General features: G+C 39.6%; 1 protein-coding gene across 2 annotated transcripts in view; it reads right to left on the reverse strand.

Annotated features, from left to right (window-relative positions):
• The window catches only part of LOC103622086 (ADP-ribosylation factor-like protein 8A), a 23,781-nt gene extending 10,372 nt beyond the window's left edge, over positions 1-13,409 (reverse strand). Inside the window, exon 1 of one of the 2 annotated variants that reach the window (XM_017743787.1) lies at positions 11,397-11,555. In XM_017743787.1, the coding sequence (XP_017599276.1) occupies positions 11,397-11,456 (60 nt within the window). In that variant the 5' untranslated portion in view covers positions 11,457-11,555. Of the gene's footprint in view, positions 1-11,396 lie in introns of both variants that reach the window. The other variant, XM_017743788.1, reaches the window with a different exon arrangement.
• Between the last annotated feature and the right edge of the window lie 2,407 nt (positions 13,410-15,816).

Below are 15,816 nucleotides of genomic sequence, written 5' to 3' on the forward strand. Positions count from 1 at the left end.
GATGGACCAGATGAGGACTTTTGCTCCAAACGGGAAAGGAGAAAACCTCAGTCCCTAGAGATGAACCAGATGAGGACTTTTGCTCCAAACGGGAAAGGAGAAAACCTCAGTCCCTAGAGATGAACCAGATGAGGACTTTTGCTCCAAATGGGAAAGGAGAAAACCTCAGTTCCTAGAGATGCTCCCAGAGATAGTCCTAACGATGAAGATGATGAAGACCCTTTGCTCCCAGGGAAGGAGAAGGGCCTCTGTTTTTGTTTCTGAATGGCTCAACCTTAAAATTGTACCCCAAAAACTTCAAGAGTGGACCCTCGAACGCGGGAAAACCAATTGCTATCTGTGTGTGACCTTGAACAAGCTGCAAGTCGGGGGAAGGGACTCACGCAGGCAGAGAGACTCCTCTTCCTAAATGGGCTGAACAATATTTAGAAGTGGGTGGCTGTCTCGTTGTGATAATGTTTTCATAGCATGAGCAAGAAGAGACTTCTCTTTCTAAATGGACTGAACAAGGTTATTATGGAAGTGGTAAACAGACTGAACATCTCAAGGGTTGTCTTTGAACATTGTCAGTGGGAGAAGGGAGGAAGGTGGGGGGAGGAGGAGAGTTCTGAAGGTGGTATAATTTTTTTTTCTTCTTTTAGGTCTGTTAATAAACTTCTTTATATTCTTTCAAGTTTGGTGCCTGCTTTGCATTTCTCCTAATTCTTATCTCACAGCAGATAAACAGTAATGAGTATTTTGGACCAAACCACTACAAGGGGGACAAGCACAGAGTGAGTCAGTCCTGTGACACTAAAAGCTCCAAATGTTCTTTTGGAGAATGTTACCCTTTCCCACTCACTGAAAGAAAAGTCTTACACAGACAAGGTGAATTACTGCAAATACACAGTCTCAAAACAAAAGAGTATGACAATTGTATGAACCAGTTATGCAGCTTAATTTTTAATGTGGCTAGGGAGACCTGAGTTAAGAATGTATCAGATCTTCAACAGGATAAGGACAGATATTAAATAAACAGAGAGCTGGTCAGAGAGCAGACTGAATCCACATAAGGGGTGATACTCCCCACTCCAAGGAGCTCCAATATCTCCACAGCTCTCCATTTGTTCAACCAATGTGCTTTAACAGACACATGGATTAACTAATCAGAACCAGAAAGGAAACAGTAGTATAGGTAGGCCTGAAGTGACTAAGCAGTGATTCTTAAGGAAAGAAAGCTCGAATTCTGCTTATGATTTTATAAAAGCTCCAATCCTGTAAATACTTACACATGCTATTAGCGTCCAGCAATCCCATGGAATTCCTATTTGTTTAAACGTTAACACACTATTTTTCTGTACAGGAGTTACTTACTCTGCTTTAATTGCAAAAAATTCGGTATTTTTGGTGGATGAAAATATCTTGTTTCAAAACTGTTTCTCAGATCAAAATATCAAGTAACATATCTACCTCATGAAGGCCAGGGCTGCATGATAATGTAGCTGTTACAGCTACATCCAAAGACAGTTGTGTTACAAGTGACACACAGATTAACAGTGATGAACACTGAAAAGTAAAGGATTTATTCCTCTGTCAAAGAGAAGTAATTATTTCTTATTTTAATCAGATTTAGCTATCAAAACAATATATACTGTATATCAGATCTAGAAGGTATATATATTACAGAAGAAACAAAATCTGGAAGTAATATACACAGAAGCAAAATTTTTTAATAGTTATCCTCACATTTACACTATAAATCCAAATGTATAAAACCTGATGTGGTAACAGAGATTTGCACAAAAGAGCAAGACTTCACAGACCTACAGGACAAGGCCTTTTTCAATTAATGTCCACTATTTTTTAAATTTCATAGCCTGTAAATCATATTTATATATCAATTTCTGTATAATTTTCAATATCTTATATTCATATTTTAGAAATATTTACCAAATCACCATTAAAATCATTTCCTGAATGGTATCTTACCATTCCAACATAAAATTATTGTATCACCTAAATGTAGAGTGCCTTTGATCCCCGTATAAGACCAAAAATTTTACTAATGAAAGCATTTCTGACTACGAAGTGGGTATATAGTATTATCTGTAATGACATTTGAAGCACTGTATCAAAGGTCTTAGTAAAATAAACCTTTATACTTTAAAAGTTTTAACGTGATGAATACACAGTTCAACATTATGGTCAGGTGTCAAAACTTACACCAACACTAATTACTCCAATAACTCATCAAGACCTTGAAACTATCCAAAGCCATCTGGTGCACATCTGTGTGTCTCGAAAAAGAAACTAAATTATTTTCTTGGTAGACCAGAGAATAAAGGAAAGAAAAGATGATAGGGCAGGCTAGTAGTCAGGTTAGATTTTTGGAATGCTGATAGCCATGAAAATCTACAAGATGATGTAGCCTTGACTAATCACAAAATAAATAATACAAGATAAAAAAATACTGGTTTTGTCCTTGCTTGATGATATACTATACTTTATTGTATTAAATTGCGCTGCAGAACTAGATTACTCTCATTAGGAGAAAAAGTCACCTTGAAACAATGGAAAGATAAGTCATTTCCAGTCAGTTTCCCTAATCAGGCTTACAGCTATTCATTCAAGTACAACATGAAGGACACAAGATAGACTAGATGTTTTTACAGTGCTTTGGAACCAAGTTTACATCAATATAGTAAGCTATAATTATCTGAAATATGGAAAAATGTATGAAATGAAAAAAAATCCTCACCTCAAACTTTCTAATACTCTTTATTATATTGAAGAGCCAGTGAAACAGTTAACTACTTTATCCTAAAAACAAATTGCTGCACCAAACCATTTTCACAGTACATGACTGAACAGACAGAACTGTGAGAATATAAGAGGCACTCAGGAAGGAAAGGAAAGAGATCTTAGTGTTAAAGAAGTTTTCTTGCATGAGCCTTGCGTGTTTTGTGTATCAACTACTTTTGTATCCCAGTATTTAATACACAGGTATAAAGTATATTCTGGGTATGAACAGGGAGAGGCAGGAGACTACACCTTAACAGCTGAACATACAGCTAACTATAAAAAGAAGTTTACTTTGTCTGGTTGTTTTTAAAGAGCGACTGGACTTCCAATTTCTCCCATGGCTTTTATTAGTCACTCAGGAATAAAAGTTTCCTAATACTTAAAAGGTAATTTTATCCCTAGAAGACCAGCTGATTTTAAGAATCAGAAAAAGCTTACAGAATGACCAAACTGAGAAAAAGTTGCTTTGATAGCCAGTACCATTGCCTCACAGAAGATTAAAATCTCAAGGAGTTGTTGTTCCGGCTCAAACTCAAAGGCACATATCTTGCTGGTACTGCATTTTATACATCACTGTTTTATTCTATTATCTACTCCTGTAGTGTAGTAATTCTTATTGTGCTTGCAGGTCTACACGCTCATTAAATAGTGCAATGTTTTAATCTGTAAACTAGATCACCATGATGGAATCACTGTTTACCATATACTTACCTGTTTATCAAATTCTTCTAAAACAGGAAACTTTGGATATATCTCTTTCCAATTTCTTCAGGAAGATCTAAGGCTCCATCTTAAGACCATAACTATTAGCTATGTTTAAGGAGCAGATCCTTTGCTTTTGCACAGAACTGTATGATGACAGTTGAGCAAAAATGCACGTGAATAGGTTCAAAGATTTTTGAAAGCTTTCAGTTACAGGAAGGTTCGTTAACACTCTAGTTGTGTTTCTTCAAATTAGCACATATTGTGGGAAGGCTTGATGATGATCGTTCAAGTTGCAGGAAAAATGTTTTCTAGATGTTGTTACATGGCGTTTTTCACACATGCTGGGTAGGGTATTTCTTGTGGACAGAGATGTGTACAATGACCCATTTGTACCTTCATGTCAATGTGTGGGTTCAGTACCTACAATCTCACAGTAGTCAGCAAAGTCTAGACAGCCTTTCAGCTGATCAGATGTAATGTCTTGTTTAAGATGACACAATTATGCTCTAGGCTTGATAGTACTGCCTGCAGCTCCTCTGACTATTATTAAAAGAGCTTAAGCCTCACTGCAGACATACAGCTGTTTACATTCAGACATCTTAACCTGCAAGATTAATCCAACACTACAAATATTTCTTCTTGGAAGTATTCAGAAGATATCAGCCATAAAACCTAACCTAAACAAACAGGTGAGGAAATTGTAAGCAGATTGTAATTGTAAGCAGTATTTGGGCAGAGTAAGGCAGCACCAGTAACATCCACCACCACCTCAATGTACACAGACAGGCCTAAGATGTGACCAATGAGCTCACACGTACACAGCAAGCAGTCACTGCATTCATAGCCAACTCAGTGCGTAATGCTAGAGAGCAACTGGAAAGCATGGAACAACTTCAATCACCTAAAATTTAGGCATTTAATCCAGGTGACCAAAATTTTTCTGTGGCTACTGAAGTGCTCAGAGGGCACCAACAGCAGGAAATTATTCCATTCATCTCATCCACCTTGCCTACCCGATAAACCTTTCTTGCAAAGCACCCACTGCTCCCCACCAAGTTCAGACAACTGACTCAGGCTGGGTAACTCACCTCCTGGCTAAGCTCAGGAGAGACAAATCCTAAACAATCACCTATTCTAGACTGGAATCTTCAACCAAAAATATCCATCTTCTTTGTCTAATAAACAGAAGAATAAAAAAAACTAATAACCTTAAGGATTTTAATAAATTCCCCTGCAGATACAAATCTATACAGCCTTACTTGTAGTACCTACCAGCCATGCAACTTAATATGGAAGTTAGAATACCTTACTACTCTAGAGTACTTACTACTTATTATCCTTTATATTGGAAGTGCCTCTATAGTTGTTCTTAAGAGTCAAAAAAATGTGCCACATGGTTACATTTTCTGCAGGCAATATTTCTCAGAACACTAGGTTCTTTGAAATCAGTCTTGGCCTTTTAAAGAACTCTGCTTGCACTCTTCATTGGTGATAAAGTCCAACTTTTAAACATACCATTAGGCATTTTAATCATGTCAGACAAAAAAAAGCCACATGCACATTTCAATGTTCATTATTTAATCATAATATTTTCACTGAAGAACTGGAAATGGACTTAGACTTGCAACACAAAACGTTCACAAAGTATCTTCAACTCCTGACAACAAGCACAGAGGCATTTTAATGGGAATGAGTATTTCTGAGTGATCAGGGTATATTTGCCATTTCATCAGAGACACAAAGTACAATCCTAGAAGGATCAACAGGTGGATTTTAAACAGGACACAAAAGCAAAGTCTGTTTTCAGAACCTCATGGTGCTTACGTCCACGCTGGGTTCTCAGGCAGGAGTGTACCAGGGAACCCAGTTTTAGAGATAAGACTGCAATCCTCTTGATCTCAACATTACACATGCAAGGAACTAAACCATCCTCACCTCAATATTGTGTCCTCAGTAAAGCAGAAAGCCCTGATTCTGCAGGACCATGTGCAATCCTTTGTACCCTCTTTTCACATGACCATGACTATATGATTTTCTAGACATCATAATCTGAAAATTTCTGGTGAAAGCAGGCACATTGAAATTCTAAGATGTAGGCACACCATGCATTTAGATGACTGCGGGGAAAGAGACCAGAGGCAAGGACCCTATAGCTCCAATCAACCAATCAATAACTACCGCAGTGATTATTAATGTTGCTTGTCCTTGAAGAACATGTAACCATGAAAGCAAAAATTTGTATTTGCTCAACAGCAGAGAAAATCCAGGAGGATGTGCAATGGTGGGTATGCTGGGAAAAGGTAATCTAATATTGGCAGATAGGACAAGAAAAGGACGTTCTCCCATGACAGATTAAGTCCACAGCTCCCTCATGTATTGTCCCTGCCCTCTACCTCTCAAGTCTGAGCAATCCTGACAGACTCACAGCATTTAACAATGGCACAAAGATGCTGAAGACAGAGCTGAGCAGGGACAGCATTTATGGTTCCCATGTGTCCCAACTGGATGCTGGAATAGAGCACGTGTTTATGTAAGTTGCAGATAACTGCAAGATGGGATGGGATAAAAAGATCAGAAGCCTAAGGTACCTGGACTATCTAGAGGAATGATCTGAAATAAGACAGCTGAAATTTAACACAAGCAAGTTCAGAATACTACAACGGGACAGAGGGAGCCAAATGCACAGAATGGATAACCAGGTAGAGGGGCAGGACAAAAAGCTTGATTAGTTCACAAACTAAATATGCACTTCAACAGGGCTGGAGATCTTAAATCAGCATGGACTATCAGAAGCATCTTACGTATGGTTTTGGAAGTATGTACTTCCCTGGCCTCAGTGTCTGGGAAGCTTCTATATTGGTTTTGAGCATCAGTCTACAGAACAGACACAGGCAAATTTCAGAAACTCCTGATGAGATAAAAAAGGGCGAGATTTTAACAATATGACCTATAAAGAGGGGGGAGGTGAGCACAACCTTAATGATTCCTGGGAAACGGCTGCCAGACTTACAAGAAGAAAAAAGCAGCTCAATTTGTGATGACAGCAACTCATGTCAGATTCTAGGAAAAAAACTTTCTAACACGAATGAAAGAACATTGTACAAAACAAGGGATGTTGCAGAACCTTCTTCATGGAAGAACAAATTTTAAGAAACAATTACAAATGATATCTGCCTAAGTATCTGATTCACCCTTCAGATCAACTCTTGGTCCTCATTTTTAGGATTCCTGACAGTTAGTCTGAATGACTGGTGAAACATTCAACATTGCCTTTTAGACTCAGGACACCACCTTCTGACCCCAAGTGTTTGGACTACTGTAGAGGTTCCTAGAGCATTCCTATCTAATGCATGATCCTGTCTCACCCTCTGCAGCACACAACTCTCAAGAAAGATAGAGTCCCCAAGGCTTTTCTCAAACAATCAGAAGGGAAAGTACTTTCATACTTTTCCTTCTTTATTATTCCTAGAGTAATTCCAAGTATGCTCCCCATTTATTCTTTGTGCCACTCTAATCCTCATTTAACTCCTCTTCACAGAATCACCAAGGCTAGCAGGGGCCTTTGGAGACTGGAGACTGCATAATCCAACTTTCCCTGGTCCAAAGCAAGGTCACTAAGAGCAGACTGCTCCAAAGATGGAGTCTCCATCTGCGCCCACTACCACTTGTACTGTCACTGAATACCACAAAGAAAAGTTTGGTTACATCTTCTGGCTACATTGATGTGATCTTCCTGAGCCTTCTCTTCTCTAGGATTAATAGTCTCAGATATTTCAGCGTCATCTCACACAAGAGATGCTCCAATTCCTTAATCATCTTCATAGGCTCTCTGCAGTAGCTCCACACCTCTTTCGTACTGGAAAGCCCAGAACTGGACAGCACATCAGGTATGGCCTTACCAGTGGTGAATAAAGGGGGTCCTCCTTGGACCTGCTGTCAAAACTCTTCCTAATGCAGCCCAGGATGTTATTGGTCTCTCTGCTGCAAAGGTACGCTGCTTGCCAGTGATCAACCTGGTGTCCACAAGGATCTCCAGTCCCCTTCTGCAAAGCTGCTTTCCTGTCAGACAGCCTGTAGTGGTGCTGGGGTTGATCCTTCTCTGGTTCAGGACCTTGTTCCTAAGGGTCCTATCAGTCCATTTCTCTAGCCTGTCAAGGTCCTTCTGGATGGCAGCACAACCCTCTGCTGCACCAGCCACTCTTCCCTTGTTGAAGGTGCACCCTGTGCCACCATTCAGGTCACTAATGAACTCACTAAACAATCCCTGGGACTTAGCACTAGTAACTGGGCTTCGGTCTGTGGATGACAGCCCTTTTGAATCCACCATACAGCTCTTCCTCATAGACAACTATCATAAATCTCTAGGACATCCAGCAAAAATCTTTGTTTTATAGAAATAACCACTTTGACTTGAAATCAGTCCAGACACAGCACAGCTTTTTCAGAGTGATCCAAGCCATACAGAATAGCCAGTATGTGCTGAAACACTGGCTGGAGCTATACAGGGAGTACACACAGAGGCTTGTATTACTGCATGACATTTGAAATGACGATATGACAGAAAAGATAACCTGAATAGTAGGAGGAAGCATTACAAAGCAGGAGGATTCTGCTTCTATGAGGATGCATGGAGACCTGAGAACACTACAGTTCAGAGGAGGAGTGCTGCAACAAAGGAAGCTGGCAGAAGAATGCACAGAACTGGTATCCTTGTCCTCCCTCTGCCACATTAGAGCAAAGTACAAGCAGCAAGAAGATCAGCTTTGCTCTCCCGCAGCTGGGCCTGTACTGGGTGTGGTGGGGGGACACCGGCATCTAGTGGTGACAGCCGGGGTGACCACAGCCCACCCCCGCCAGCTCCAGTCGCCTGAGCACCTGCTCTCCACTCCCCCCAGACCACAATGGCTGGGAAGTGCAGAATCGGCCTGGCCATGGTATTTCAAGAAAAACAAGTGGAAGAGCAAGGGAAATGAAGCTGTAGCATTATCTGTGCCTATACATGTCTGTGGTGCTCTATTTCCTTTTAACTGAGACTGTTCTAATACTGTCACTGCAAGAACCAAAGGCTGGTTAGCTGAAGATCCCAATCACTTTAAATAACAGTTTATAATTCAAATCTTCTGAGGTTCTTGAAACTTGGCTTGTTAAAGTAAATTTTATTTACTTGTTAAAGTAAATTTTATTTACTGTCTAGCTTGTTGAATAGTAAATCTCACCAAAGCAAAAGGACTGCTAATACTAAGCAGATACAAAAAACGGAAAATCCATTAAAATCAGATCACTCAGCACACAGCAAAACTTGTTTGGAATTAAAATCTCAAAGCAATTCAGACAGTTCCTTTGTAAGGAAAGAAAAAGACAGCCATCAGTTTTGTAATGAACTTCATTAAAATAGTTCTAGCAGATCCCTAAGTTGTAGTACATTAAATATTTTGATGCTAGAAATCATCCGGTACTTTAATACCTCAACCACAACCTCAAAAGATAAAGTTTCCTGCTTCGATTTCAAATACTGTGTGGTAAAATCATTCCTTTTTTGCCTCCTTTTCTTGGAAATAACAGCTGACTGGTTATTAAATATATTGATAAGCCAAAATTTGACAATTCACGGTTAAAGCTGACAGCCTTACATTTCTAAACATGTTTAGCTTCAATTCAAGAACATCTGAAACTGGCATTTTCCTACAAAATGCTTCGGCTTGTGTAAATCACTTTTTTCTTTGATTGTGGTTCAGATAAATACTCATACACACAGGCATGCCAGTGACCATACTTTTACATATTAAGATTAGAGACTAAAAATGAGAATAAATCTACTGGCTTTTGGAAATGACCACCAAAATCAGAGGAAAGGAAAGAAGACCATGGGCTTCGGTTCTTTCTGCCTTCTCAAATTGTATGGAATCTGCAGGTGGAACTGAAGTAAAGAAACCAGGCAGCGACACTGCACTAGCATGCTACTTCCTTCCTAGTGGCCTACCCCAAAATACAGGAAAAAACAGAAAAAGGATTAGTATTACCTAATTGCTGAGTTTGCAGCTTAGTTTTCCAAAGGTGATCAATCTTATACATCTAGAATGCCAATTTTTCACTTGATGACTTTTTGACCCAGATGATTTCTCAGCCACACTTATTATAATAAGTTTAACTGATTCTGTTTTGCAGTGTCCCCTGAAACCTTTGGAAAAGGTCAGACACAACGCTGGGCCTTCGCTTAGCCCAGACATCATACCTGTCATGTTTAAAGACCTTCACGGGTTTAGTAAAATAACACTTTATTTATGAATTTTAATAGCTGACAGTCTAATATCAGAGTATTTCTATGAAAAAGGTTGCCTGTTTTGCTGGTATAAAAAGGTTAAAGAAAATTTCACTTTGAATCCCTGTTACTGGGCTGCAAAAAGCTCTTAAAAGGATTCTAGCAAGAGGCACCCCCTCATCATTCTTCAGTCATCAACTTATCAACAAATGATGTCATTCTTCTCAAAGTAAAACAATTCTGGAAATTGTATGTAGCAATTAGGCTGTAAGATTTTAACCTAGATACAGGAATAGTGACATACAAGCAGTTGATCCTGACAGACTTTTAAGGAAATAAGCATCTATGCGTAAGAGTCATATTCCCCTATACCCCCTTACTTTCACTGAATGCTGTTGTAACAGAGAGACTGTGAGAACGAGTCAAGGTATCTTCCTGTGCAGCCTGGCTTCCAAACCAAGTATCATTTTTGAAACTAATAAACATATTATGTTAGCATTATCTCCTTATTCTTAGAAGCTCTATTATAGCAACTATATATCAAATTACTCTTGAGAACAAAGAGTAAAACAAGGTACAGTTCCACAGACACATGCCCTCTCTGCACAACTTAATCTTGCGACAACATTTGCTCAGACAACCCTGATATAAACTATTGGTCAGTTCCTTCTTGAATTATCCTACTTTATTTTGAAGACTCTGCTTACTAGTAAAAGATTTTTGCCAAGTTTAATGACTCATCAACAACTTTTTTGTTTTCCTCCACACCTGACAATTCTGCAGCAGCATCGGTACCTCCCTCCAGCTATGGTTATGTTCTCTCTCTATAAATCATGGCCTCATTGTTTCTGTGCAAAAGACAGACAACAAAGGATATGCCTATTCCTGTGGATTATTTATGAACTATGGGTTAATGCCGTAACCATTTTATTGACTGTGGCATCTCTGGACTTTGATCAGTGGTTTAGGAGTCATACCAAACCAGAGGAAGAGTATAGAACCAGGGGAGAAAAGAACTTACATATTATGGAAAAGGAGGGAAAAGTCAAGCTAAAGACAAAATCTAGATTCCTTTGACCTAATTTTAGCTAGAAGTTGTGAATTTGATCTAATCAACCAGGCTCCCCTCATAATCAAACAACAGACAGTGTCTTAATGCTACTGGAGTGATTTACCTCTATTTTGATGCCTGTGTGTCTTTATAGCGCCAAGAGATGGCTCCCTGATAATTGACTTAAGCTAGATGTTCTATTTCAGCATAGCTAATGTGTGAGCTAAACCACATTCTCCACTGAGATGCCACAGTTAGGAGTCAAGTTGCTCCAGAATTCACTTACAGTTGGGGGTGGGGGGAGAGGGTGAGAAAAGACAGGTACACTGCCAGGAGTCAACTCAGCTACCTCAGTAATTCCACATTTTATGACTTTTCTAAATCAAAAAAGTGCAACAAAGCTTCTGCCTGGCATGGAATATAATGAAATCAAACAGATCAATGTAACAATGACATATATTACTATAAGACTATTTGCTTTAAAAAAAGTTAGTCTGGAGCTAGAAAAAACAGATAAGGGTCCTATAATCTTAAAAGAAATTTCCTGTCTTTCACGCTATTATTTATTCACTCTGTATTAATTCAAACATGCACACCTACCTTTATGGTAACATTTCCTTTTGTTATTTTTCTCATATTGAAGCCTACTGTAGGAATCATATCTTCTGTGAACTGCCCCGACTAGAATATAAAACCAAAATTATATTTATTATTGAACAGTTGATACATACAAGAAAGGTTCTCATTTGCAACCTAAAAAAATTTATTTTACAATACTGTAAAATACCACATTAATTTTCAGCAAGAGCACTGGCCAGCACTTCAATTACTGCATTGTCAGATCAAGGAAGACTGTTCATTTCAGTCCCTTGAAATGATCTTTTATTCTCTTCAGCAACAAAGATCACCCCAGAAACCACGAGACTTCAGATAATTCTTCATCTGATTCTTCGGCAGCACAGCCAAAATATAGAATTGTAGAATGATTTGAGCTGAAAGAAACCTTCAAAGGTCACCCAGTCCTACCCCCAGTATGATAAAATAGCATAAAACTGACTACACCATCATTTTTTCCTGTAGTTTCTCACTGTTGTTACCATGGTTTAACTCCAAATACAAAAGCAGTGAAGGACTACTCATGTAGAGGTTACTATGTGCAGACTTGTTTCTTCTGTGTAGGTGACAGCAGAGGAATCCTGCTGCAGAGCTAAGAGAATGCCATTAAGACAGAGAAGTACAAGGTACTAACTGAGTGCACCATAAACCCCCAGCACAAAGGTGCTGCCTCCTCCCCCAGTTCAGAGAAATATTTTCACAACAGAGACACTTCTCATCATGCCAACGGGAATCTTACAAACTTCTACCCGCTACAGAAGACACCTTATGAGGATAAAGACAAAACTCAGATCCAAGTAGGTAACTCATCATTCATTCTCCCTTTTGAAAATGTATCATTAACAAGCTGTTGCATCTCCTGGACATGGTACAATAGGATAGGCAGTTAGTTACATAAATTATGTCCACACAGAGGCCCAGGTGCCCTCTGCAACGTACACAGCAATCCTGGTTTTCCAGTCACCCAGCAAGAAAAGCAGGACCTTCTGGACCTGTCACTGCCCTTTGCATCTATCTGCCCATATTCACCTCATCAACCCATGTGCCCTGCAGGTTTTTTTGGAAGAAAACATGGGTATATGGACAAGGCAGGATGCAGCCTTGCTCCATCAGTTCCCTCTCTTCTGAAAAATGGAGAATCAGAGCTTCAGGGTGCAGCAGAACAGCACTGTGTCTCTCAGTCCACCCCTCCAGGGCTATTCCTGGGATCTGTACGATTTCTGAAACTTTTCCCTTTCATGTTTGCAGTGGAGTGAGAATACACTCTGGCTCCAGTTTGCATTTACAATCTAAGGTTAATAATTTTTAATGTGGGGCTTTAAAAGCTGTATAACTTTTGACAGTTACATCATTGTCTCACAAGATTTTAGAGTTTGGAATTAGATCCTTCAGGCAAGAAACAACTTCCATCAATTCCTTGTTCAACCTTACTTATGGGAATCTTCTTGCTAAATTCTGTATTATACATCTTCACCATCTTTTGCCTCTTTTTTTCCTCTTCTTCCCTGCTTCAGTAACTTGTCAACAGCAGTAGCAAATAAAAGTGAAGACAAAAGCACCTGCAGTTTCATACAGATACATGTACACAGCAGTGACAGAAGCTTTTAACTGAATGTAGTAAGACAAAGCCAACCAGTAACCATCTTATGTATCGGGTACTGGTCTGCCCAGCAAAATGGTGGAGTCACCATCCCTGGAAGTGTTCAAGAACCGACTGGATGTGACGCTTAGTGCTATGGCTTAATTGACAGGGTGGTGTTCGGTCAAATGTTGGACTTGATGATCTTGGAGGTCTTTCCCAATCTTAATGACTCTATGATTCTACAAATTTGTTAAAATACGTAGTATATATATTTGTGGAGGACTGACATATAAACACATATGAACACATAAACACTGAAAACGTAGCATCATTACTCAAGGACAGCAATGCCTGGAAAACCAGGCAGCTGACTCAAGAGGATATAGAAAATCAGAATTCCACTTTTGTCAGCAAATTATACATCATATGTAATATGCTATACTGGCAGACAAAAATAAAATAAATAAAAAAACCAAACCACCATAACTGCTCTGGTATTGGGGATAGAATGTAAACAATTAGCATCCCTTTCATTGGTCTTTAGCCTTTTCCTCTAAAAATTCCCCATTCTGGTTGAACAGAACCAGATAGAAAGAAACTATTATGTCTACAGTTTTCTCTCTTCCCACACAGTGAAGAAAAGAAAGGAATAGGTTGAATCATTTGCCCACGTTAGTCCAAGAGCTCTGATTACTGTGTTTTTGTTTAAAGCGTTGTAACCACCTAACCACCATAAAGTAAAAGTATGTACTATTGTGCTTGCTAAGGAAGGTTTTCGTGACAAATTGCCTATTTTTGTGAATACTTAAGAAGTTCAAAAAAGTTTATTGTGTATTTCAGTAAAAACCAGATTTCATCCTGACACAAATGAAAAATAACTGATGCTAAGAAGTTTGTAATGTCCTCTGAAAGTTTCTGAATACTGAACTGATAATGAACACTGTCCCTACCCCCTACCGCATCAACAGCCACGGACCAGATTCTACTCCATTACATCGATGCACATCCACAGTAAAACGCAGTGACTTTATCCAAGGTTTCCATTGGTAACTAAGGACTAAATATGGCTCAAATTCTTGAGAGCAGAGACTGTCTCAAAGGGTGTTTATTCAGTCTTAGCACGGTAAGATCTCTGAGTGCTAGTGCAAAGTGAAAAAAACAGTAATTTCCAATGGTTTTTCTTGATCCACTGCAGCTTGCATTTTAAATAGCCACTATTTTGCAACAGTTATTTTCATCATTACACTCTAGCCACATATTCACAAACACACAGAGTTCCCAATCTGTTTGCCCTCCCCATATCAACAGTATTCAAGAGCAAACTATTATTCATTGCCTTATCCTAATTTTTTTTCAAAATTCTCCAGCCACTTTTCTTTGGTGATTATCATGGCATGTCATCTCCAGACTGGAAGATCCAAAAGCTACAAAACCTGCAATGTGTGAGCCTCCCTAAGTCACAAAACATGAATGCCTTGCAGAATACTCTTAAGAAATAGCATTTGCAGGGAACATCAGACCTGCAGTAACAGGAGTGCTCTGGTGTTCAAGATATTAACACCACAAATGCCTATGATGCCATTCCACTGGTGGTACAGTACAAGGGAGTGGACAAACAGTTACACACACGTAGTCTGACACCACACAGTACTGAGGTCTCTGAACTGCTGTGTTCTTCTTTGCCCTGTTCGTGAAAACAATCCAGGAAGCAATGTAATCTGTCGTGCCTTTTCCCCATTCCTTGGCAAGGCCTGCCCTTGGGAAATGAACACTTCCAATGGGCATAAAAAGCACCAAGGCCTGTCTTACCAAGACCAACTGAGTGCCTAACAAACCAACTAAAATACCAGCTACAGGTATATTCTACTGATTGCTGATGTCACCCAAAACATACTTTCACTGGGCACTCACTTTCACCTTTTTCTCCTGCTCTCTCCACTTCTTCATTCACACTAAAAATCTCCTATTTTCCCCTTAACCCATGATCATATACAAAAGCAAGTAACAAATATCATACACTCATGTCTTGTCTCAATTTCTTTGACTTCAGCCCACATACCTCCCAGTCTGGTTTTGATTCACGATCCACTAGCTTTTCATGATAAGGACTGAAGAACATCTAGAAATTTCCATCTCATAGCAGCTGAAGCTTGAGATACACCTCACAACAAGTGCCACCATGCAGAAAAGTATATGCACTAAGCTTCATTATTAGTAGTAAGCAAATGTAATGTATATATATATTTCCATCCTCTGATGGAAAGCATATCTTTGGGATGGACCCAAATGCATTTTGGAGGGCACAGCAAACAAAGATGAGGAATGTATTTCAGCATGGTGACAAAAGAGAAAATGTCATGGTAGGCGTCAGCATTAGAGAGGCTGCAAGACCATCACCAGAGGGGGAACGGAATGTTGGAATCAGACTTGAATGCTGGGAAAGAGCTGTGGAGGAATTGTGGGAGGCATTAGTATTGATGCAACTGATAGGAGGAGAGAATTCATTAACAGGCAATTTGTGGCCTTGGGGGATGCACAATATATTATTGTGGGATACACAGGACATGAAAAGCAAACCTGAATCACGGCAACACCCCATGCCCATGAACCTGCTCCAAGATGGGCACACTTTGCAGCTACACCCAGGAGACATCTTGTTCCTCCCTCTGAAAACACTTTCACACACACCTGAGCCTGCTGCTGTGAAATTGTCGAGGTGGCAAACGATGCAAGAGCTGCCTCAAGCTCTCTCCCGCCCGCCGCCCCTTCCTCCCTCCCTCGCACCGCGTCTCACCACATCCCACCGCATCGCCGCGGGCCCTC

Source organism: Corvus brachyrhynchos, unplaced genomic scaffold, assembly GCF_000691975.1.
Source record: "Corvus brachyrhynchos isolate BGI_N302 unplaced genomic scaffold, ASM69197v1 scaffold29, whole genome shotgun sequence".
Taxonomy (NCBI): Eukaryota; Metazoa; Chordata; class Aves; order Passeriformes; family Corvidae; genus Corvus; species Corvus brachyrhynchos.